Source organism: Dermochelys coriacea, chromosome 15 (assembly GCF_009764565.3).
Source record: "Dermochelys coriacea isolate rDerCor1 chromosome 15, rDerCor1.pri.v4, whole genome shotgun sequence".
Lineage (NCBI taxonomy): Eukaryota > Metazoa > Chordata > Testudines > Dermochelyidae > Dermochelys > Dermochelys coriacea.
Genome location: NC_050082.1, coordinates 29675371 through 29700862, shown reverse-complemented (window position 1 = coordinate 29700862; position 25492 = coordinate 29675371). Strand labels below are relative to the sequence as shown.

Sequence of the window (25492 nt, the reverse complement as noted above, 5' to 3'; positions counted from 1 at the left end):
TCTGATGTTATATTCACAATGCTAAATTTAATCTTTTCTGAGCAATTTTTGAACCTTTACATTTTATAGCCAGTGAAGCATAAATTAATGCCATTTTCTGATTCTTGTCTAATAGACAAGGAGGGCACCATGAATTGGCAGAGCGCCTTATAGAAATACAGTATGAACTTACTGACAGACTAGCATTCTATCTCTGTGGCAGGAAACCAGGTGAGTACAAAAAAACTAAATCAGTGTTTTTCAAATAGTGATTATTTGAATATACAAACTAAAAAGAATGACACCCATGTTATTGATAACACTAGCTCCATTAGATCATTTTTTAAAAATTATCAAGCCTTTTAAAAATAGGCATGAAATCATAGAACAGCAAAGGAAATGTTAGTGACTTAAATTAGAGATGGTAGAATTAAAATTTGAATTAAATTTTTGTGTTGCTAGACAAAATGGTAAACTAAAATCTCCTTTTTGTTGTGACAAAACATACATTCTGTCTCCAATTCCCCATGCTCTGACTGGTAGGGTTATAGGGTCACAAGGCACTGGGTGACTAAGTGATAGAATCTGCGTAAGAGCCACCGAAGGCTATGAAAGAAACTACTCATGGAGTGAGATGCAGCATGTTCCCACAGCTGGCTAAGACACAGGAGACAGAGTAGGAATAAATGGTCAGTTTTCGTCATGGCAAGAGGTTACGAGGGTGTATCCCACTTTTGTGCTGGCTCCAGGGGTGTTCAATATATTAACAATCTGGATAAGTGGGTGAACAGTGAGGTAGCAAAATTTTCAGATGACAGTTATTCAGGTTAGTCAAGTCCAGAAAGAACTAAAGAACTTCAGAAGGGCCCAACCAATCTACATGAATGGGCAACACACTGGCAAATGAAGTTCAGTGTTGATGAACACAAAATAATGCACATTAGAATGAAAAACTTAAACTACTTGTACGCCTTTCACAGCTCTAAATTAACTATCGACTCAGGAAAGGGACCCGACTGTCATTGTAGACAGCTCAGTGAAGACCTCTGCTCAACCTGTGGTCAAAAAATGTGATCCAAGGATACATAAGGAATGGGATGGAGAATAACATGGAAAATATAATGCCTTTATATAAATAAATGGTGTGCTTCACCTATATTCTGTAGTACTGGTCACCCTATCTCAAAATGGATGTTGCAGGATTAGAGGTTACTCAGCGAAGGGTGACAAATTATTAGGGGCAAGGAAAAATATCAGAGATTGGGATTGTTTACTTTAGAAAGGAGATGAATAAGAGGAGACATGATGAAAGTATATAAAATAATGAATGGTCTGAAGAAAGTAGATTTTGAGCTTCTATTCTCTGTCTCACAATCCAAAAGCAAGGGGACGTTTAGTGAAATCAAAACATGGCAAAAAGATACTTTTTCAAACACATAATTAAACTGTGGAACTTCTTATCACAGAATGTCATTGATGTCCGAGTCTTAGTATATGTCACAAAAGGATTGGATATTTACATGGATAACAAGACTATCTTACATTGTTAGTTAATGCTAACAAATTTTGGTGGAAGCCTTCTGCTTCAGGGTTTAAGACACTCTGACTATTGGGGATTAGGAGGGAACCTAATGTGGGGAGGCCAATCATCCTGAATCTGCTAAATGCAGATTCCCTTTCTGCAGCTTGCAGAACTAAGGTCTGTGACTTTAAACAGTCTAGTAGCCAAACAAGCATGTTATATAGTCTAATAAAACTGAGAAATGTAGGCCAGTAGCAGTGATTGTTTGAAACACATCCTAAATATTTTAACATTTAGCTTAACTCTGTTTCAGATCACAAAAATGGACAACACTTTATTATACCTCAAATGGCAGACAGGTAAGACTGCTGATTGAATAGCATGTATTTGAATAAATATCAAATAATTGGTTCTTTAAATTTTTGTATTTTCTTTTGAAATATTTCAACTGTCTAGTCACTACACTGTGTTTATTCCTTTTTTAACACATTTGGTCCATCATATGAGCTTTTCTGCTTTAGTACTTTAGAATTTGAGGAAAAGGAGAAAAGTAAAAGGATGTGAAATTCATCATTTAGTTAGGTATGTGAAAGAAAATGCACAAGTAATGTTGGAAAGCAAACTTGATTGATAATATCAGTAATTACTCTTGAACTTGTATCCTGATACAGCACTGTAAGACTTATATTTGCAGGAAAATGGTGTATTTTCTAGTAAACTTCTTTGTAGTGTTGGCTGTGCTAGTGGTAAGAAGTTAGGAATGTAAAGGTCATGTTTGTCTAAAAGAAATATAAAGTGTTAACATATCATAACAAAGTCCATATATTTTTCTTTTATTGCTGTGCAATTGGAAATAAGACGGCTGTAAGTAAACAACTGACTTTAGTTACTTTGCAAACACACTAATGAATGAACAAATACAGGTGATGAATATAGTTTTGTACAATACTTTATGGTGCAGTAGGATCTTTTTCCATTAATAGTAATACTTAGCTCTTATGTAGGACTCCTCATCCATAACTCTCAAAGCACTTTACAGAGCAAGGTGAGTTTCTACAGCCCAGCATCTCACATTCTGGACACCTGGGCTGCTTTCCTCTCTCTGCAGCTCACTGAGGTGGAGTTTTGGAGCCGAGTGATCAGGTTACCCCCCCTCAGTTCTTGTTACCTTCCTTTCTCTATCTCCATGGCAGTATGTGTACAGTTTTTACAGCTCCTGCCTTCACATCTGCCCTTAGGGAGACTTTTTTGACAAAATCTGGCACAGGGGTGAGCAATCGTTTCCCCTCCTCAATTTCCCCCACCCAGCCTCTGAGCCAATTTTTTAGCCAGGTATTGGAATGCCTCCAGAGCCTCAGATGCAGTACTTGCCTGCTTCCTCCTCTGAACCTTTGAGGTATGGCAGAACAGCCTGAAAAACACCAAATGAAATCTGAAAGGTGCTCCATCTGTGATACTGCCCTCCCAGGCTCGACAGACTTTGAGTTGTGCCCAGCCTGCATCCAGTCTTCCTTCCCAAATGTTAGGTCCTGGGGCTATGAGTCGGAGAGGCATGTGGGGTCCCCTTCTCACTGGAACAGCTGCAACTACAACCTTGGAAAAATGGACCAGGAGTCTGCGCAGAACAGGGAGAGGCTCCATGGATGAGGTGGACCCTAGTCAGCCAACTCAGGGAGTAAGTTCCAAGGGACCTCTGGAAAACAGAGGGCAGGCTTGTGGGGATCACAGATCTCTTCTTTCCCCCCCGAGTCCTAAAAGGATCCTGAGCACCATGGGAAAAGCAATAGGGCTCATAAATACCCTCCCTCCTTCCCAATTTAGCTTGTCCTCAGGTCTTTATGAAGATGTGGGTGGTAATCACAGTCAGGTTCAGGTCACAGGAGAGCCACCTGTGCCCCTTCCTGGATGACATCTTAATTAGAGCTCGTTCCCCAGCACACACAGCTACATCCCTGACCTTGAATGTCCTGCAGGTGCATGGCTTTATCAACATCAAAAAAACAACAACCCTCTTTGATTGCATCCAACCAAATAACTCACTTGGGTGTGGACATAGAGGCCTCGGTATCAAGGATATCTCCATCTCTAGAGAGGTTCCAGAAAATTCAAGAACTCCTCCCATTGTTTTGAAGCTGCAGTAGGCCCTGATTGCACAGAGTCTTCAACTGCTAGGCCTCCTGCATAGGGATCACTCCATGGGCACAATCGCATATCCAGTGACTTCAAGACTTCATCTTAAAGGTACAGGACCACTCCCCAAAACTTATGAAAAATCAAGGGAGAGTTCTGGCACATGATGGTCAGCCCAGGGCAGTGTCTGCAAATGGCATGCCTATATGCTTTCTAGATCCCCTGATCCTCATAACCAATACCAGCCTGGAGGGCTGAGGAGCACATCTGGGGTCTCAAATAGCTCATGGCATTGGAACCTGGAGGAAAGAACCCACACCATAAACCTTCTAGAACTAAAAATGCTCAAGCTGACCCTACAAAGGATCCAGTTCAGCCTAGAGAGGAAGCATGTCCTGAGTGTCAGACAATATGATCAGTCACTTACAAGAACAATTAAGGGGGAACAAGAAGCCCAGCACTACATGCTGAAGCAAAGCAAATCATGCAGTGGATGGAGCAATCTCTCTTCTCCCTCAAGGCAGCTCACATAAAGAGAGACCTGAACCAGAAGGCGGACTGGCTCAACGGGCACAAGATGAACAAGTAGGACCTGAATTAGCATGTCTTACAGTTAATCGTATGATCATTCGGCCTGCCATCAACCAACTTATTTGTGAACCATGTGAATGTGAAGAGACTAGAGCACTGTACCAGGGAAGTGGACCCCATATCCATGGAAACAAATACCCTGTTGCACTGATAGCTAAAGGGTCTGCTCTATGCATTTCCACACTTTCAATTATTAGGGAAGATGGTCAAGAAAATAAAATGAGAACGGGCAACAATAATATTGATAAACCCACATGGGATGAGGAGATCCTGGTTTTGGGACTTGTTAGGGCTGAAATTAGGACTGCTGCTACAGCTCACAATGGGACAGGACATCCTCCCATAAGGTCCTTCTGCTTTATCTGGACCTGAATTAGCTGTATCGAACAGCCTGGCTATTGAAAGGGAAGCACTAGTATCATTGAGTCTGTCCTCCAAAGTCATCAGAACACTTCTTTCAGGAGTATTAACCTTGAAACCATACTCCTCTGTCTGGACCAAGTTTTGCATCTGGTGCCAAGAACATGAAGCAAACCCAAGAAATCCAGGAATTCTGGCTATCTTGGGTTTTCTCCAAGAAGTTTTTGACACAGGTCTCCAACCCAACACAATTACTTCTCAGGTGTCTGCCTTTAGTAGTGTGATGTTTTCAGGATCCACAGGTTCTCTGGCAAAGAACCCCCAGGTAGCTAGATTCCTTAGGGAAGTGCAGTTAGACACTCTGGCAGTTAGAACTCTTTTTCCCAAGTGGGACTTGCCACTTGAATTGAGGGCCCTCACAAACCCTTCAAACCACTGATGTCAGTGTCAGCATTTTATTTGTCCATCAAAACTTGTTTTGGAGGCCATCATGTCCACCAGGCAAGCACTGGAGCTGGCAGTGCTCTCTATGCAGGAACTTTGCTGCATGTTTCATGAGGACAAGGTGCTGCTCAGAATTCCAGAATCATAGGTCCCGAAGGTGAACTCTTCTTTCCATGGTTCCCAAGAGCTGGTTCTACCTTTATTCTGTCCAAGGCCACAGCATCCCACCACAGAGAGGTGGGACACCTTAGATGTCAGAAGGGCTCTGATAATTTGCCTTAAACAGTCCACAAGGAGATCAGGTGCCATGTTTGTATCCTTCCATGCAAGGACTCGGAGCTTTCATATCTCTATTGGTAGGGGATTAGACTGCATTGTGGAAGCAAAAAAAGCATCGGAGGTTCCAGTTCCAGAATGTTACAGCATGCTCCATGTGATTCCTGGTGACCTCATGGCCAGAAAGAGTTAGTGCCTCCACAGCAGAAATTTGTAATGCTGGTCAAATACTCCCATCTTTATTAAGCACTACTAGCTGGACTTCCTGTCCTCTGCAGAGGCCTCCTTTGGCAGGAAGGTGCAGCAGGTGGGGGACCAGAAAATATTTTGCCCTTTGAGCAAATATTATAGATGGGGATGGATACCATTTTCCTTTTTCTGACCTTTTTCCTATAACATTCTTCCCAGACATCCGGAATTGTGGGAGACGCTGGGCTGCAGAGCGGGAAATTTCTTACCAATAATTTTCTTTCCGCTAGCAGTATTTCTCACAATTGTATCCATCCTGGATGGCTCATGAGTTGAAGATCAGATATTAAGTGGAATCATTACCATACAACCATCTTCTTTGGTCATGTACATAGTTCATTATCTCTGTAATATTTATTTTTTTGTTGATGTTATGCAAGTTTTACAGCTTGGAAATAACTCATCTGCAAGCAAGCAGAAGCTGAGGCGGGCATGGCTGTGTGGCTCCAAAACTCTGATTGGCTTCCATGAGCTACAGAGAAAGGAGAGCAGCCCAGACATAAACAATTGTGGGAGATACTGCTAGCGGAAAGGCAACTATTTGTAAGAAATTCCCCATCAAGCCCCATTTTACGTAGGGTGAAACTGAGGCAAAGAGAGGTGAAGTGATTTGTTAAAGATCACATCAGGTCATACGGCCTGTAGTAGAACTTGGGTCTCTCATTGCGGTATAATGCCCTCTCCATTGGGCATTTCTTCCTCTTTATCCTCATCTAAGATAATTGCTTTCAGGAACTTACCCAGAGCCTTCTATCAAACTACCTTATTTGAGTCTTTCCTTCACAAAGTTCCTTGGAAGAAGTTCTACTGAAAGGATTTTGTGTCTGTGCTGGGGGGATTACACCCAGTAATACAGTGGGCTCACAATTTGACTTTCTGGGTCTGGAGTTTCCACATTAAGTTCTGTTTTTGTTCTAACCACAAAGTTTTTGCAATTTGTGTGTCAATCTTGAGACAGGAAGCTAATAGCAGAGGATTGCTTCATAGTTAGTACAATACAATTTTGTATACAATACAATACATAACATTTTGTGGGTGACTTTGAGATGAGGCCTTAGTGCTTTAACACATTTATCCACCTGGTGGTCTCCACCTTTACCACTAATCAAGTAAAATAATACTTGTGGGTTTATTACAGCTGTTCATTAGTTGACTGGACATTGTTTTTAGGGCATGGTCAGAAGAGTATTTATTTTTAAACTTCTCTCTAGGTGCATTTGTGTCCTATAACACATTCTGCCTCTTTAGATGTGCAGGATTGCCATTTAGAATTTTAATAGCCACTTCATTCTGTGTGTCCTGGAACAACTATGTACAAGAAACCCAAGGACAACCATACTGACCTTCATAATAACCACCCCAAACACACCAAGAAATCTGTTCCTTACAGCCAGGCACTCGGATATCACAGTCCGGGATATACACCTTAACATACTCAAAACCATCTTCACTAAAGAAGGATGATCTACCAGAGAAGTAAATCACATCATGGAACAGGCCGCCCAAACATCCCAAGAGAACCCGTTTCAATACAGAAATAAAACAAAACCTACTCCAACCACACGTCTAGTTGTCACCTTCAACCCCACACTGGAACCCAAACAGGGTATCATCAAAGTAGTACAACCCACACTTGATGGGGATCCTATCTTGAAAGAAATCTTTCTTGAACCCTTCTTCTGACCTTCAAACAACCCCTCAACCTCTCCAACCTCATCATCAGAAGCAGGCTCCCCACAGACCCGGACACACCAACTCAGAGTAGCACCAGGCCTTGCCAGAACAACAGATGCAAAACCTGTGTCCAATAGCTTCATTGCTACAATGATCAGTGTCCTCCTACAACGTACCTTTCAAGATCCATGTATCCTGCACATGCCTATCTCAACACGTGATGTACCTCATCCAGTGCACTAAATGCGCCAATCACAGGTATGTGGTGAAACCAGACAATCACTATGCTCTCAAATTAACTCTCACAGAAAAATGATAAAAGATAAAACACCCCATCACCTGTGGGTGAAAACTTGTCACAAAGCAAACCCTCTGTATCTGACCTGTCAATCTGCATTCTCAAAGGAAACCTGCACAATGCTCTCAAAAGAGGAGCCTGGGACCTTAAATTCATAACTTTGCTAGAAACTGAATCATCTTTTAAAAAAGACACTGGATTTATGGCTGCTTATAACCACCTGTAACCCACTAGCCGCCCCCCCTTTTTTTTGTCCTATGACCACCGGGGTGGTAACGGACCATTTCTCCTTGAATGGTCACTTAGAACAGTGTTTCTCAACAACCAGTCCGTGAGATCTCCCTGACACAACTTAGGAAGGAACCAGCTGGTGCCTGGTATCAAAAAGATTGAGAAACACTGCCTTACAATATGTGCTAAGTACTTATGCTAAACTATCTGTTCCATCTTGTATTTAGCTGTGATGCTCGGAGTGCCTTTCCCAGACCCGAAGAAGAGCTTTGTGTAGCTCAAAAGCTTCTCTCTCACTAACAGAAGTTGGTCCTATAAAAGATATCACACCCACCTTGTATCTTTAATATCCTGGGACCAACATAGGTATAACAACATTGCATACATGTACCTGAAATGTAAGTTAAACTCTTAGGGCTTTTCTACATTCCTGATCTAAATCCATGTGTGGATGTGCTCTCTAGAATAAGAGCATCTGCACATGGAGAAAATCAGGAATGGTTAATCTGCCTTAAATTTACACTCTGCCTTATTCTGGATTAATTTTCATGTGTAAACAAGCCCTTAGAGTTTTTGGAAAAAATGTGTAGTCTTTGTAACATTCCAAGAAGTGTCAAATGAAACCGAACTGACTTTTTATGGAGAAACTAAGCAATAAAGAATTGCTGTTCATACTGACCTCTTCATTGTTGTAGATATAGTGATCACTTCTTGTTTTCATAGCAGTCTAGATTTGTCTGAATTGGCAAAAGCAGCTAAGAAGAAACTTCAGTCTGTAAGTAAAGCATCTACTTAACCTGTGCTATGCCACATGTAGTCTTAGTAATATGGCAAACTTCTGTATTTCATCTCCCAAGTTGTTACTGACTATAATGCAGTGTGGTTTTCATTAGTTCCTGCCTATACAAATATCACTTCCATATTAACTAATACATTCAAAGGAGAACATGGAAGGAGACCAAAAAAGGCATGAGGGGGAAATAAAAACCTCAATATCTGCTGGTGGATGGGAGATGCAGTTCTTCCTAAACACAAATAAACTTCAAGTAAGATCTGTGATTCTGCCTCTCATTAATAATGTTATCTCAAACTAATGACCTTTAATTTTATATTATCTCATGCCTTCATGTGTTCCATACATACACTGCATGCTCAAATGTTGTTTTATTTGCCTTTAACTTTTTGAGAAGTAAGAATAGCTGTATTAGTGTTTGCTTGATACAACTGCTTTTAATACTAGTTCATCTAGTATCCTTTTTTTAAAAAAAAAAAAACTTCCCAAATCAATTTCCTGCTTAAGACAGGTTGAGAATTTATTGGACCTGCTCTATAATACCATCAGTGTTCCCTCCAAAGAGAGAATTTTCAACTATTTCAGTCTGACTTTTCTTCAGGGGATGAAAGTAAATTGGGGAAGGATGACTTTTGTAGCATCCTCTTATGCAGCAATGTGGTGGTTTCTGCAAAGATTATAGTGATGGCAGTGAAACTTCTGATTAAACTGGGCAATAAGTCTGGAGAATAAGATGCAGTATAGGGAAAAAAATTTCAGCCAAACACAGATCCTCCAAAATTAAACCCTATCTCCACTTTTAAACCCACTCCGTTAGCAGGCATTACAACCCTGCAAGTAAATGTAGATGTACTCTTGATGACTCATTGTAGCTGTTGTTAACTCCACCCTGGGCATAAGGTTGGGAGTAACTCTTTGGCTAGAGAAGGTCTTAAGCCAAACAGCCCTGGGAGGAGGCTTAGGAGCAGCCATGCCTTGGAAAGTGGGGTGACTTGGGCTGGGATTTCTTAGTTTCTTTGTAAATGAAGTCAGATCCCAGGAAAGATGTTAAGTTGACCTCTTTGTCTTGTATTGGGGGAAGGAAGTAGGGCTGCATTCACTCATGCATTTTTTTACAGTTTTTAATTAGCAATTTATATTACTGGCCACTGTGAAGTCCCACAGTCCCTCTACCTGAATTAAAAATACTAGAATAACCCTGAGACACCTGGGTTTACACAATCTCAGATGCCTCATCGAGTCTCTCCTTCCTGACATAAGCATCTCTCTTGAACTGTTCACATTAGGAATAAATTCTGGAACAAGTAATCACTACTTAAGCCTGCTCTGCTCACTTAATCATAGAAATACCTCCCTCTCTCCTCCCCCAATATATTTATTATTGGAAGGGTTGAACTCTCATGGGATCAAGGAAAAAGTCAGTTTTCCTTTATCTGTACTGACTGGTTGCAGAACAGGGCTCATCTGTCTAGAGCAGGAGTTCTCAAACTTCATTGCACTGCGACCCCCTTCTGATAACAAAAATTATTATATGATCCCAGGAAGGATGACTGAGGCCTGAGCCCTGCTGGGGGTAGGGGAGGCAGCAAAGCTAAAGGGCTTCAGCCCCAGTGGGGGTGCCTGTAACCTGAGCTCCGCTGCCCAGGGCTGAAGCCCTCGGGCTTCGGCTTCAGCACCAGGCAGTGGGGCTTGGGCTTCAGAACCAGGCAGTGGGGGTCCAGCCCCGGGCCCCAGCAAGTCTAATGCCAGCCCTGGCAACCCCATTAAAATGGAGTTGTGACCCACTTTGGGGTCCCAATCTATATAATATGAGAAGCGCTGGTCTAGAGTGAGCACCCAGCAGGCTTTGAAGCTGCTTTGGAGATTGAACAGCTTCACTCTGGCAGTCAGTCAGCTTGCTTCCTTGACTGCAAAAGTACCAGATTGTCTCTTGAGTACAGACATGCACATGTGCTTTCTGCAGCATAAGAGATTTTGGGGGGTTGATTTATTGTTACCTAATCCTTAATCACTTCACTATTGTTTTTAGCTAAGTAACCACTTATTTGAAGAACTTGCCATGGACGTATATGATGAAGTTGACAGGAGGGAAACGGATGCAGGTGAATAAGGCTTTCTGGAATCTATATGTAGTTAAAACTTGAAATACTGTTGCACCCAAGGTGCTAGTGCAAGTAAATGCTATGGGTGAAGTAATTTTTGTGTTTGAGTTGATTGGTACTTAGTTTCTACTACATGTAATGAGTGTTCAGTTTTATATTGGGGTATAAAACATGTTTTCCTCATTATTTTACTGAGTAGAGAACTCTCAGAAAAAGCAGTTCCTTTGACTCTGATTACCTTAGTGTTGAACCTATGATCTCCTGACCTAGTTCAATGAGTAGATGTTTCATGGGGTGAAGTTGCTCCGACACTGGCTCTGTTTTCTCTATAAACAGTTTGGCTTGCTACTCAGAATCACAGTACACTGGTGACTGAGACAACACTTGTCCCTTTTCTTCCTGTAAATCCTGAGTATTCTTCAACACGGAATCAGGTAAGTTATCTTGTTTGCAAGTGTTACAAAAGCATTTTATTAACGTAGTTCCAGTGATTACATTAATAAACTGGGGGGAAAGGGACACTCCACTTAAAAGAGTTTACAATAGTTTCATATTACATCTGCCCTGAGTGTTTTGTTTTACAGTTACATTTCCCTATTTTTTTTAACGTATTCCTCTCACTTATTTGAATCTTTCACAAAGCAGGGGAAACTGAGTAATCAATTTACCATATAGGGAAAATGATGAAACTGAATGAAACAAAGTAGGGAAAAATAGAGGCACTGTTTCCCTAATCTTTCTGTTACAGTAATCTTGTGTGTTACATGTACAGTAATCTTGTGTGTTACGTGTGTGTGTGTGTGTGTGTGTGTGTGTGTGTAGTAAAATAAATACATACAGAAGTGTGATTAAGCAGATGGGGACCCTTCAGGTTTGTGTGTGTGTTTTTGTTTTGGTTTTTTTTGCAACCAATGTATTTTAAGATAAAGTACTATATTAATGTTTAATACAAAAAGTTAACTATTGTAAACACACTAATATTGCTTCTTGGTAGTCACCTTTGTATGCAGTTTTTATTAAAACAAATATTTGCATAACATTTTTAAAACCCTAAGAATGGGCTTATAATATAAATACAAAGAGCTTTAATTATGGTGCACAAATACTGTTATTATGCATCTGTTTTGCCAAGAAATTGCTATGTCCATAAATGGATACCGTGTATGACTTTTTGCATCTTGTTCTATGTTTTAGGGAAGACAAAAACTAGCTCGGTTTAATGCCCATGAATTTGCTACACTAGTTATAGACATTCTAAGTGATGCCAAGCGAAGACAACAAGGGAATCCTGTCACTGGCTCTAAAGGTGAATATGTTTTTGACTAATTGTCTAATCTTCTATACTTGAATTAGTATACCTGTAATTTCAGTGATACCACTGCATTATCCAGAAGTATCTCATGTGACTTGGTCATTTTTTGAAATGAGTAAACAGATTAAAGTCATTGCTATAAAACGATGGGTGTATGATTTGATGGATGTAAAGAGGCCAGTAGTGTTTGCTGATGACAGCACATTTGAGCTCAAGAGTAATGCTTAATTATAGAAGACTTGAATATTAAAGGTGATATTCCTAACAAAATGGACTTGAGACATGTACACAACCCAGAAGTGTCCTTTCTGATGGAATAGAACAGCATTCTGTGGAATTCTCTAGGTGGCTTCCTAAGTCTTTGGAGACCAGAAATTCTATAACTATATTCCCAACAATCATTTGACTGGTAGTTGGGAAAATTCCAGTGTTTTATGTTTATGGATGCTTGTCTAAATTTGGGACTCTGCTGTACTTGAACATGCTTTAGAACTTGCTAAGTGTTAGGTTGCCTGCAAATGCTCACTTTCTGTGCTGTTTGAGCATATCTGAAGTTTGCTGATATCAAGGAGTACAACCATTTAATACAATACAATTTCCCTGAATTACCCAACTGAATGTATATGTATATGTGTTGGCAATCTCATTCTATTTTGTACCTTATTTTATTCACAGTGTGAAGTGTTTAAGTTAGCTCGTAAACCTTAATTCTCCTTAGTTAGTTGAAGTTGCCTCAATACTTCAAGGAGGTGAAAGGAATAAAATTGAAGACTGCAGAATTAATCTGTCACTGCTACTGTAGATTTGGCTGTTCTAGGCAATGATCCAGTCACACTAGATGACGCTAACTTAATATTTTTCTTTTTCTGTTTAGAAACAAGATTTTTTTTTTTTTGTCCTAACATTTCTTCTCATGTTTCACAGGAGCAGCCGTGTTAGTCTGTATTCGCAAAAAGAAAAGGAGTACTTGTGGTACCTTAGAGACTAACAAATTTATTTGAGTATAAGCTTTCATGAGCTACAGCATTCACTGAGTGCATCTGATGAAGTGAGCTGTAGCTCACGAAAGCTTATGCTCAAATAAATGTTAGTCTCTAAGGTGCCACAAGTACTCCATTTCTCCTCATATTTTCTTTTAGTCTGCTTGAAGTTCTCTTCTGATATTATTAAACAACATAAACCAATTTCTGCATACAAATCCTTAATTTAACTTATTTTTGTTTATAGAAAATGTGGAACTGATATTGAAAGCTATCAACAGCCAGCATAGTAGTGAGAGTCAGGATAACGACCAGCCCGATTATGACAGTGTTGCATCGGATGAAGATACAGATCTGGAAGCAAATGCAGCAAAAGCAAATAGACAGAAGGTAGGTTTAGTAAGGATGTAAGCTATTAAACCCCGTTCTTGCAAATACTTACGTACCTGCTTACGTTGAAATCAATTGAGAAAACTCATGTGAGTGAAGTTAAACACATGTGTAAGTGTTCATGGGATTAGGGACTCAATGATTATTTCAACTCAATTTCACAGTCGCTTCCCACATTCTATAAAATCACTGTGCAGGATCAGAAATCTGACTTAAAACATTTGTAAGTGAAGCATTAATAAAACAGTTCTAAAAATGAGTCCCTTCCAGAATTTATTTTATCTGGAGACAAACTAGGGACCCAATAGCACAAATACAAAAGCACTACAGCAGTTAGTGTATTATGTCACTTGGCTGCTTTCATCAGAATATCTCAAAATACTTTACATTAAATTTCACCTACATATCAATGAGATAGCAAGTACAGATGGATAAACTAATGCTGAGAGATTAAATAATTCCTGAAAATAATGCAATAAGACAGAGAACGGGGAATAGAACATAAGAATCGTGGCTTCCTCACCTGCTCTAACCCATAAACTAATGTGAATAAGAGCCAGAATATCAAATAGTAGTCCATGCATACTTCTCAAAATCTGTATTAAACACCATCCTTTTCTTGTCTGAAATCCCAAAGCTGCTAATATTGCATGTAAATGAGCTAAGAATTAATTGAGACCAGGTTTCTTCTGAGATGGTCCATAGCTTTAGTTGTGTAAAGTGTGCTGTTGCTACTTTCCTCGGTGACTCATGTGAAGTCAGTTTTGGAAATCTTAAAATCATTGCAGTTTTGCTTGTTTACAGTAGATCGGGGTGGGCAAACTATGCATGCATGCATGCCCAAGGGCCACGTCTGGGTGTGAAACTGTATGAGAGGACTGGGTAGGGAAGGCTGTGCCTGCCAAACAGCCTGGCCTCTGCCCCCTATTTCCCCCACCCCTGGATTCCACCCCTATCCAAACTCCCCTGCTCCCTCTCCCCTGACTGCCCTGACCTATCCACACTCCCAGCCCCTGACAGGCTCTCTGGGACTCCCACGCCCTATTCAACCCCCCCACACCCGTTCCCTGGCCCCAGAACCCCTCTGCCCCATATAACCTCTCCCTGTCCCCTGACTGCCCCCCCAGGACCCCCTACGCAACTGTGGTATCGCTGTGCGCCGCCACCACCCCCTTACCATGCTGCTCAGAGCGGCAGGAGCTTGCAGCCCTGCTGCCCAGGCAGTGGTGTGGCTGTGGGGGAGGGGCCAGGGGCTAGCCTCCTGGGCCAGGAGCTCAGGGGCTGGGCAGGATGGTCCCGCAGGCCATAGTTTGCCCACTTCTGCAGTATATTGCCTTATAGGTGTGGTAAGTATTTTATCTAATATTTTATTTAAAGAGCCTGGATTCAGACTTGTCAGATGGACCAGTGACAGCACAAGAATATATGCAAGTTAAGAATGCTTTGTTGGCTTCTGAGGTAAAGATACAGCAGTTATTGAAGGTGAACATCAACTTGAGTGATGAACTGAGAACCATGCAGAAAAAGGTAACAAGTATAGTAACATAAGCAAAATTAAAATCCTGTAGCTAATCGGGTTTATTTTTATATAAATATAAACTAAGGGACTATGTGCAAAGACCAGTCAAAATATTTTGACAAATTAGAACTATTTTGGAATTGATGTAACAAAAATGCATGTATCCATGCAGAGCAAATTCTTAATGTTTCATCTTTCATGGAAGGTGTTATTGGGAACTGTTTAGTTCAACCTAATCGATTTTTTTCCTTATTTCCAAAGCATTGTTTAAAAAAACTCGTTCCATTGTCTTGTCTCAAAATGAGCAATTGTTTGAGGCTTTGGAAACAGCTGATAGCAGATGGGCATAAAGTGCACCTTCTGCTTTCTGTTAGGTCCATTCTTTAATCAAATAATAAGGTCTAGTACTTATACACATTTTAAAAGTCTCTGTTGCAGGCAAGACCAGTTTAGCATATGTTAAAAGTATACATATGTCAAGCTGAAGCCAGACTACCAGACCTTCAAATCCTATTGTAGACAAGGTCACTGTGTCCCAACAGGCCAGTAACAAATATAGTACATAACATGCTTACGAATTAGTTGTTTTCATAGAACTAGCTATAATGATGGTATACATGTATGCTAAGATATCTGCTAGGTTTTAAGAAAACATAGACCGCTTTATGGGATGATCACCACCAAACTGTGTGACTGGAAGCTAAGGTGCAAAGTTCATTGCAGGGAAAGAGAATAGAATTGCTGAAACTGAAAATGGAAAAGACCCACTAGATCTCATGGTGCATAAACTTCCTTTGTCTGCAGGAGAGCAGGTATTGATACTAGAAAGTCACTAAGATTCTAGAATTTAACTAGTCGGCCAACATTCAAATAGGTGAGGTAAGATCTGGTACCCAAAACATACAGGATTAGTTGTATACTTTTTCAATGGGTCAATGTACATGTGGATTCCTTATTAAAACCTATAACTAATTGCTTATTCTCAGTATTTATTTTTTTTTTGGTTCTGGTTTTTTTGGTGATCTGCACTGCCAGTTCCTTATTCTGGCTGTCTGCCATGGTGTCCTGTCTACTTTGTCGGGAAGGGATTCCATTAATTGACATAAAACCAGTCCCCCTTTGAAGTCGTGCAGCTGTGGAATGGCATGTAATTGTAACTGCAGTATTCTATAATTAGAGAGAACCAGCCCAGAGCTGCTGTCAAGCTACTGTACTGGAGATGTCAGAATTCCTAAGGTAGCTCAAGAGTTATGTCAACGAGGACTAGGAAGATTGTCCTGCTTGCTTTCTCTAGTGTCCTGGCACGATGCCACTCTAAAGTGCTGCTGCTGTCAAGAGCCTGGAGTGTTTGTCGGCCTCTGAGCTATTAGGATTTAATACCAGTCTAATTCATGGTTTGAGAGTATCTTCAGCTTTAACCCTAACCTGATAAACTGAGCAGTTGGGACATGGTTTCAAGTGTTATTGTCCAAGTTGCTCTCTCACAAAGCAGGTAACAGCAGATGCAAAACACATCTGTGCACACAGATGGCAGTTGTATGTACAGTTGCCTGTTTTTGCCTTTGAGATCTCTGTTGGAACCCAAAATGTATAGAGGAACCTAAGACATCTTATGGGACTTCTTTGCTACTTTTGCAGGTGTCTTGATTAAGCAGTTGTCTGCATCATTTGAATTAATTTTTGGTTTAGAGATAAATTTATGCTTTAAGGAACCTAATCTTAGAAAAAGCTTTTGCTGTCAGAGTGGGGTATCCATTGTACACTAGGATTTTAGTACATTGATACAGCATAGTGGGAGGAGACAGGGCCAGATTTTCCTGTGCAGCAGATGCGGGGCATAGAGTGCATCAGAAACCCAGTCATAGCTCCCTTGTGCTGAGGATCAGTTTGCGCTGGCCCCAGATCCAGTGATGTTTAGAACAGCTATGGGGCTGCTTTGATTTGTCATTGGCTTAGTGACTTGCACCAACAACAGCTAGGCAGAACAAAGCTCATAAGAACGGCCACACTGGGTCAGACCAGGTAATCAAATGATCATCCCCTGTCGCCCATTTCCAGTGTCTGGCCAATAGAGACTAGGGACACCATCTCTCATATGATTCCTCCAGCTTACCCTCTGCTCTGAGGGGAAGGGGGATAGATGGCGTAGTACCTAGCTACAGTAGCTTTAGGCCAATAAGAAGTTGCCATCTGCCAAGGGAGTTTTCTGCTGGCCATTTGTGGTCAGAATCTAAATACTTTGCAGCACCTGAGAAGAGCAAAGGAGCCAGATCTCATTTGAGCATATGGCCCTTGGTATCTTAATTGGCATAGGTTTATTTGATTTTTAGGCATAGATTAAATATGTAAGATTAAAAATTCTCTCTCATATAGTTGTCTAGTAGCATATGTATCTGATTTCTCACACTTCAGTTACTTGAAAAAGATACCACTTCAATAGAGGCTCTGCCTCTTCTTTAATTATGTCACTTACGGATGGGTTCCTCCTAAATCGAGTAAAAGGGTGATCTTACAAAAAAACAATGACTTTGACACATGGGCACTTGTTTGCGAACTTAAACCTTGACAGTGATGAAGAATTTCGACAGTGGTGGTGAATTGATCTGATATGACAATAGATAAACAGCAGACAGCTGAAATTAGACCACACCCGGTTTATAAAATATGTGGTGGAAAATAAAGGGAAAAGGTCCATGCTGCACAATCTCCTGTTTTTTTGTATTAAAATGTCAAACTTTTAAAGAGTAACATTGCTTTTTACTGATCCTTAAATCTTAACACACAATACATGGTATGATGGACTTCACAGAGTGGGGAAAGGTAATATTTAAAATGGCTTCAGGTTACTAGTCAGAATCTTCACTTATGGGTTCTAGACAGAGTCAGGCAGACCACAATTGAACAGCACAGACTGATTTTCTTAAAGGTTCACATGACGCAAAACAAAATACAATATTCAGTATTTATTTGCAATTACTAATGAATGGCCATCAGCTGTCTGAAACAGCATGCTCCATATATTGTTTGAGAAGATGTACATAATATTTAAATATTTGCAGTTTTCTTCATGATGTGTTAATATAGCAAACTTATTCTAAGAAATTTTCTTCTTCAACAAAATTTAAATTGTTGCACTTTTTTTCCCCACCCACAGATTTTAATAATCTTGTTGGCATCTTAGAAAGCAGTAGCTGATATCCTGTTTTCGTAATCTTAACTCCACTGTCTTCTTGCTTTGCAAAGCAAGCTCTGTTTTTCTTTGTGCTGTATTTGTGCTATAATTTTAGCAGTTGCATATTCAGAGGCTTTATTTAAGTTACTGTAGTAACTGTTTGCTGAACTGGAGTTCTTTGCTTGAAAAGAATTTATTTTTCTGTTCAAACAGCCTTCGTGGTAATGAAAAATTTATGTAAAAATACATCTAACCTGGAAATGGATCTTATGCTTTTAACTGCAACAGCCAAATGTAAGATCCAATTTGACTTGCATCCCAACTAAAATAATAGTAAGTTGAAACTGACACTTATAAATCTATCAGATCTGCAGTAAAATATTTTTTGTCTGAGCAAATGAAGTAGATTTTAAGAGAGAAAATTCCATTTAATAATAAATCCAGCAACAGCTAGCTGGATTTTTTTTTTTTTAAGGTGACAAGCTGCATTTGTGTACTCAGTTTGCTTGCTGTAGAAAAACAAAGTCCCACTGCTAAACATTTCTTTCAGCTTCAAACACTACAGAGTGAAAATATGAACCTCAGAAGACAGGCCACAACCAATATATATCAGGTCCAAACTGGTTCTGAATACACAGACCCCAACAATCATTCTTCTTTAAAGCGACGACCATCTACACGAGGTAGCAGACCGATATCTATGTATGAGACTGGATCGGGTCAGAAACCCTACCTCCCAATGGGAGAAGTCACATATCCAGAAGAGAGCATAACAAGACTGCAGCCTTTCCCTCCACATGTAAGTAAAACTGCTAATGCTTTTGCTCTTCTTTGTATGTTCAGCTTTTTCTATTGCAACTCTTCTTGTTTACTTGATTATTTACCAAAATCTCTAGACTGTCTGCTTCCTAGTAAAGTAAAACAGTAAGAATTATCACTGTTTGCTGTATTAACATGTCTGCAGGAGCTTGATGGTTTGAAGAATAAAAGCTGTAACACAATTCTCAAATACATAAATTGAAGCTTTTGGCTTCTGCTCAGCTATTTCCTTAGCCACAATATATTTGCCAATATATCCATGCACAAGTGTTTCAAAAGTAGGAGAGAAAAACCCAGTATTCAACAAGATAGGTGTAGTTTGTGGATCTCTGATCTTGGGGCATACAGGTATGTGCTGATATGTGGAACTTGCAAGCCTTTTAAAAACAGTAGGATTGAACTTTTGCTGAAGATCGCTCATGAGTAGAAATGCTACATCGAAGCACTGAAGAGTTTTACTTTCATGGATCTCTCTGCAATACTACTTTTCATTATAGTCTCTTATTTTGTTTGTTTTTTAACTCTCTAATGTTCACAGCCTAGTTTTTTAGGTGGCCAAGTCCATCCTGATTAGTATTTTCCTAAATTATTAAAGTTCCAATAGTGTGGTCAGCATAGACACTGATTTTGCCTTAAGGAGTTTGCATTCTAGACTAACAACAAAAAATACACCAACACTTGTTCATTCTTTATCGTATCTTTTTTTAAATTGCCAGAGGCAGGGGGAAATGTGTGGCAGTATTTTTTGCTGACATAAATCAGGATTTTAAGGTTTGTCAATATGTTGTCTTTGGGACAGCACTATATTGTATTCTGCTCTCAATTGCATATGTTAAATGCATTTGAAAGAGACTGCTTAATTGTTTGAAAGTTGAAATTTCTTTCCTGGCTTGAAAAAAGTGCCATGTGCATATAAAACAAAAAGCTTGGTGCAAGCAGTAGTCATGAATGTCTAAACTATTTTACAAGAAGTGCCATTTTGGCAGATGATGCTGAACCAGCTGACATTAATGCTAAGAGCTTGAATGTTTTTTAGTCTGATTAACAAGTATGGGACTTCTCAAACTGTTGGAAGTAATAAAGTGCTTATTAGAAATTCAAACTAGATGATAAAAAGCTATATCATCGTAGATTATGTTGACTTGCTGTGAAAGATTTCGGTATAAAGGCAGCAAGACATGACAACTCTTTTGTACACAGCAATTTATTCAAAGTGTAAGAAAGCTTCATAGGTTCCTGAAACTTCTCATTTGTTAATGTCTTGTTGGTTTAGAACTAACAGTTCTGAAGCATTACTTTCTCCCTTGTGAAACTTGGTTACAGAAACGTACTTTTTTTTCCCTTTAATAAAATCTTTCTACTCAATCCTAGTGGCATATATTCGTTGAATGAACGCCTTTGCAGAAACAGAATTTTGGTGAATGTAATTGTTCACTTTGGAATTCAACATCTTTTAATACTGATACCAGAATTAGCTTGAAGAAGTCAAATGTGTTTTGCCGGAGTTACAAGTCCAGTCTAGCTCAGTCAGTTTTCTCAGTCATTCTGACCATGTCATCTCTTTGACTATCCAATTTTTAAAATGCACATATGTTTAAAAGTTATTTTCAGAGTATTTGTGGGTTCTTTATTTTGTTTTCCCGAGTGTTTTTCTCTCCCCTCTCCCCCCCCCTTTTTTTTTTTTTAGATCGGGAGGAGTGCGTTTGTGACCTCCTCTTCATCTCTGCCTTCCTTCCCCTCCACGCTTTCCTGGTCAAGGGATGAAAGCACACGAAGGGTTAAGTACCTTCTGAATTGGTCTGTTACCTGGAGGAGGTGGCCATCTCCCTGGAAGCCTTGTGCCTCTGTCCTTTCCCCTCTGTCTGCTAACTGACCTTCATTCCTGCATGAAGCATCACTTCATCACTTTCAGTTTCTTTTGCCACATACTATGGACACACTTGCTTCACTCTTGTCTAATTTCACACCAACTAAAATACCTGTAGCATTTAATACCATGCTCCAGATCACTTATCCCACAATATGCTGTTGAAAATGAGCTGGTTGCTGAAGAAAAATAGTTTAGCAAGCACTTACTGGCTCATGAAATATCAGTATGTACTTTTTCTGCTGACTAAAATGCATTGCATGGGACACAGGTATGCTCAAAGGGTTAGTAAAAGCTATGGAGCCTGTTACAGCTAGAGGTCACCACTTTGCATCCAGTCCAGGATGGTACTGATGGACAGAAAGGTTACTTTTTGACAGCTGTTCAGTAGACTGTTTGAAATGAGTGAGCTCTTTGTCCAGTTATGTTAGACAAGCATCCATATCACCCACCACTTCATTTAACATTGTGTAGCCCTTTTACTGGTGGTATTGAAAGACGTGAAGGCTCGAATGGGCCTGGAGACTGAACTCATTCTTAGCAATGCTCCTTTTAGTTCAGGGTTAAAAGTACATTCATGGCACAAGGTAGAGGAAACTTGTATTGTTGCTGCCTGAGAATCAACAAACATTGGTTTCTAGGCCCTTACAAAAGCACTACACTGATTTCCAAAAAAAAAAAAAAAAAGCCATTGCATTATGGGATTTTAATTGCACTATAAAAGTCTATGGTATCCCAAAGATACTTCTGTTTGCATTGTTTCTGACTCATGGATGAACAGTTTTAGTTCTGAACTACAGAACTGCAGGGTTCACTGAGGCATTATGGTCTAGATAATAGTCCTGCCAAGAGTGCAGGGGACTGGACTAGATGACTTCTCAAGGTCTTTTCCAGCCCTGTGATTCTATGATTATATACCTTTTTATGAAAACATTGAAATGTGAAACAGATAAGTACGCTATATTCCAGCGGTTCTCAAACTGTGGGTTGGGATCCCAAATTGGGTTGCGACACCATTTTAATGGGGTCACCAGGGCTGGCTTAGACTTGCTGGAGCCCAGGGCCAAAGTCCGAGCCTGAGGGCTTCAGCCCTGGGCAGCGGGGTTAAGGTTACCGATCCCCAGTCTGAGGCCGAAGTCCCCCTCTCCTGGGGTCCTGCAGTAATTTTTGTTGTCAGAAGGAGACTGCGGTGCAGTGAAATTTGAGAACCCCTGCTATATTCTCATCCTTGTTATACACTATTCCACTGCAGTCTTAAATCCAACCCAATGTGAGGACAATTAATAGAAGCACAGAATGAAGTATCCTCACTACAAAATCACAAGATTAGGGATGGTTGGCTAATTGAACAATCTGATACAGTAGACTGGTCATGCCTGATTTCTTTTTTATAGACTTTACATTTTGTGTGGGATCTTAGAAATATTTCTATGTATCCAAAAAATTGCAGAATAATGCCATCTGAACCAGCCCCAACTACAAGGTAACCATTGTAAAAGAACTGTGCTTTTAGCAAATAGATTCTTGCTATACACGTTTGTTCAGCATATTTCAGAATAAGTTATTTTAAAACTGATATCTTTTACACACTCTTTGAGCAAGATGAAACATTTGCATAAGTGAATGATAGCTGAATCACCCTGGGGTCTTCACAGTGAGTGATTTGCATTTCTCATCTGCAGCTTGGATCCACAGTTAAGTGTCTTTAATAGATGTAACTATCATCGCTATATACTCCTTAATACATTTGTATTCTTCCTATACTTTTATATTTTATACAAATACATTTATCGGTAGTTTTGACAGAACCCATTTTGTAGTATTGTGTGTTATTGATTTAAGCTCCACTCTTCATTATTAAAGCAGGACTTTCACAGGAGCAAACTAAAGGAGAAAAGCATTAAAAGATGACTTTTTAAAACAAGCCTATTTTTGGAGATATCTTCCTTTAAAAAGACCTTCTCTCCTTTTTTTTAGCTCAACTGTTCCATGAGTCTGCCGCAGTGAAATCACAGTCCTGTAGCTGACGCTGTATCAGTCTGTTTCTTTGGCAGCTATGCAGTGTCTCAAGTCAAGCTTTTATTATTTAACAGTTGAATTGTGAGGAATAGAGTTTTGTATATCAACATTTTGAGGATTCATTGCCTTTCAGATGCTTATTTTTCAGCCAGATATTTGTTTTCCTCAGCACGAAAGTCCCTCTTTAAAACCTCAGAAAATAAATTAATTCTGACTACAAGTGATATGGCAACTTCTGCCCAATCTGAAAAATACTTAATTTACATGCAGTAGTAGCAGACGATAAATCGTTAAGTGACTGTTTTCCTTCACAGTAAAGTGTGAATTGCCAATTTGGGTACAGTTGATTTATCACTGGAACTAAAAACTTTCTCAGATTTGTGTGTGCGTGTGGGGAGGGGTGGAGGTGTTTAATCCTACTTTACACATCTCTAATTCCAATAGTAAGGCTAAGTCCTGGTTTTTTAACTGGCTGTTTTTGTTTGTGACCAGAGTGTTCAGCTTTGCCATTTAGCAAACCGTTTCTATCTGTGTACCATCTGATAAATAAATAAATGCCATACAAATGCTATTACGTACAGCTTTATATTGTCAGAGTATGCCTAGCATTGTTTTCAGATTCTCTTCTCTAGTTCCCTTACTAGATGTAATAAAAAACACCACAATTTAGTTTTCTTTCTATGCAAGGTTTCAGAGTAGCAGCCGTGTTAGTCTGTATTCGCAAAAAGAAAAGGAGGACTTGTGGCACCTTAGACTAACATTTATTTGAGCATAAGCTTTCGTGAGCTACAGCTCACTTCATCGGATGCATTTCCACTGAATGCATCCGATGAAGTGAGCTGTAGTTTACGAAAGCTTATGCTCAAATAAATTTTAGTCTCTAAGGTGCCACAAGTACTCCTTTTTTCTTTTTTTCTATGCAAGGTAGCTGTAAATTGGATAGTTTGAGTTTGAGTTGTTCAGAGCAGGGACTGTCCTTCAGTGTTTGGAAAGCACCTCGCACATGAGGGTACCTCTGTAAATAAGAATAATAGAAAGGGTTGTCCATCAGGCTTAGCCTAATTTATGCCTGTTATAATGGACAGTGCATGTTAAGTATGCTGATTTGAGCCTTCCTTTAAAATCCATTTCTGGAGATTCCCTTGATCTTCACTCTGTTTTTCTAATAAAGATCAGTGGGAGGTTTATGTGACTGCGAATGAGGAAATCCCATAGCATTGTTGGGGTTGGGTTTTACTTCCAGGATCTGCACTGTGCAGTAAAAGACAAACTTCAGAGTAACATTAATGTAGCATGTTTATAAGTGGGAAGGGTATAATTACCTCTTCAAGAAAAATGAGTACTAATGTAGAATGCCCTGGCTTGGGCATCACTGAGGGGAGTTGTAGTTGGTAAGTTGCTCCATCTTTGCTGTTCTTTGGTGTCAGGCCCAGAAGACAAGAATAAGTAATGCAGGGATGCTGTTGAGGAAGGAGGGAGAGAGCTCCAGAGTATACTTTCCTTTCTTGCTTTTGCATTATGTTTTCCAGTCCCATGGAATTATTCCCAAGTTGCAAACTTTCCATGGATATTAATTCCTGGGATTGGCGTGGTAGTGAGGTATTCAGAACAAAAATCCATTGGGATGAATATTCCCTGGGTATAAATTATACCAGGAGCTCACAAAGTGGTAGAATAACTTGTTACCTGAAAGATTACATGGAATCTAATGAGAAACTTCCTGAGTTTAGAAGACCATGTGATGGCACCTCAAGGGATACAAATCCTGAGTCATAAGAATACAAGTAAACTCAGTTATTGTGTCCCTCTGCTCAGGAAAAAGTATGCTAAGTGTGTCATATAACCTACAGTAGAGGCAACTCGGTGATAATAGGTGATGTCCCCCTCTTGCCCATAAAGTGGTCATATGTTGCATTGGAAGACGTAAGACTTGTGGTTGTCTGGGAGTTGAGCAATTCCATTTTCCAACTCTAGGCTTCTGCAAAAGCACATTTGCTCAGTCATTTGAAACTGGGTGGTTGTTGGTCTCCAGAAGTGATCCCAAGATTGTTGTGTGGGTGTCCCTTTTGAATATCCTGGGAACAGAGGCAAAGTTTTCTTGGGGGCAGGAAGATCATCAGTGGCAAGTGGCTGAATATTGGGTTATGATGTTAAAGAAGCAGAACCCCTGCTCTGTAAAGCTGAACAGCTTGTAATGATTGGGGAAGAACATTCCCTGATAAGGTATAAAATGTATTTTAAAAATAAAATACTTACTGTACTTTACGAAGAAACTACTTACTAAAGAAGGAATAACTAGCCAGGCAAGTAACTTTATTTCTTTTAGGTGAAATTGAGGAATAACCTACAGTATTTAACTCCTTTCAGCATTGCTGCTGCATATAGTGACGTAAGCATACATGTCGGGTGTCAGTGAGAGAAATTAACAAAATCTCAGCCCATAGATCTTAGCCTAAAATGTGTGAGTGAGTATAACATAGCATAGAACAGACACTAATGACCATGACAGGTTGAGCTTGTAAAGTTAATGTAGGACCTAAGTGAAGTCTTGTGCAAAGAGAAGTAACTAGTTTATACAGGGAATAGTTCCCTGGCAAAGTTCTTGACCCTTTCTTTTTTTAGGTACTATCCTTAAACGATTCTTTATTCTTTATTCTTTGTAGGCATCGAAATTAGAGAAACAGAATAGCATGCCTGAAAGTGACTATGATAACGCCACCCCCAGTTTGGAGTTGGATGAGACAGGGTATGTCTTATTACATGAA

The 25492-nt window shown here is 39.8% G+C and overlaps 1 protein-coding gene and 1 long non-coding RNA gene across 20 annotated transcripts in view; both read left to right on the top strand.

Annotated features, from left to right (window-relative positions):
* GIT2 (GIT ArfGAP 2) overlaps positions 1–25492 on the top strand; it is a 52343-nt gene that overhangs the window by 13757 nt on the left and 13094 nt on the right. For 4 of the 19 annotated variants that reach the window (XM_038372906.2, XM_043498218.1, XM_043498219.1 and 1 more), the window contains exons 7-18: positions 116–210; positions 1815–1860; positions 2360–2365; positions 8478–8529; positions 10577–10649; positions 10986–11083; positions 11844–11955; positions 13189–13331; positions 14709–14858; positions 18573–18821; positions 20529–20618; positions 25391–25473. In XM_038372906.2, coding sequence (XP_038228834.1) covers positions 116–210; positions 1815–1860; positions 2360–2365; positions 8478–8529; positions 10577–10649; positions 10986–11083; positions 11844–11955; positions 13189–13331; positions 14709–14858; positions 18573–18821; positions 20529–20618; positions 25391–25473 — 1197 coding nt within the window. The remainder of the gene's footprint in view (positions 1–115; positions 211–1814; positions 1861–2359; positions 2366–8477; positions 8530–10576; positions 10650–10985; positions 11084–11843; positions 11956–13188; positions 13332–14708; positions 14859–18572; positions 18822–20528; positions 20619–25390; positions 25474–25492) is intronic. The other 15 variants (XM_038372907.2, XM_038372909.2, XM_038372908.2 and 12 more) reach the window with 15 other exon arrangements.
* LOC122456818 lies at positions 20625–24537 on the top strand. Its single transcript, XR_006275904.1, has 2 exons — positions 20625–23414; positions 23652–24537. It is a non-coding gene; the product is annotated as an uncharacterized LOC122456818 (long non-coding RNA).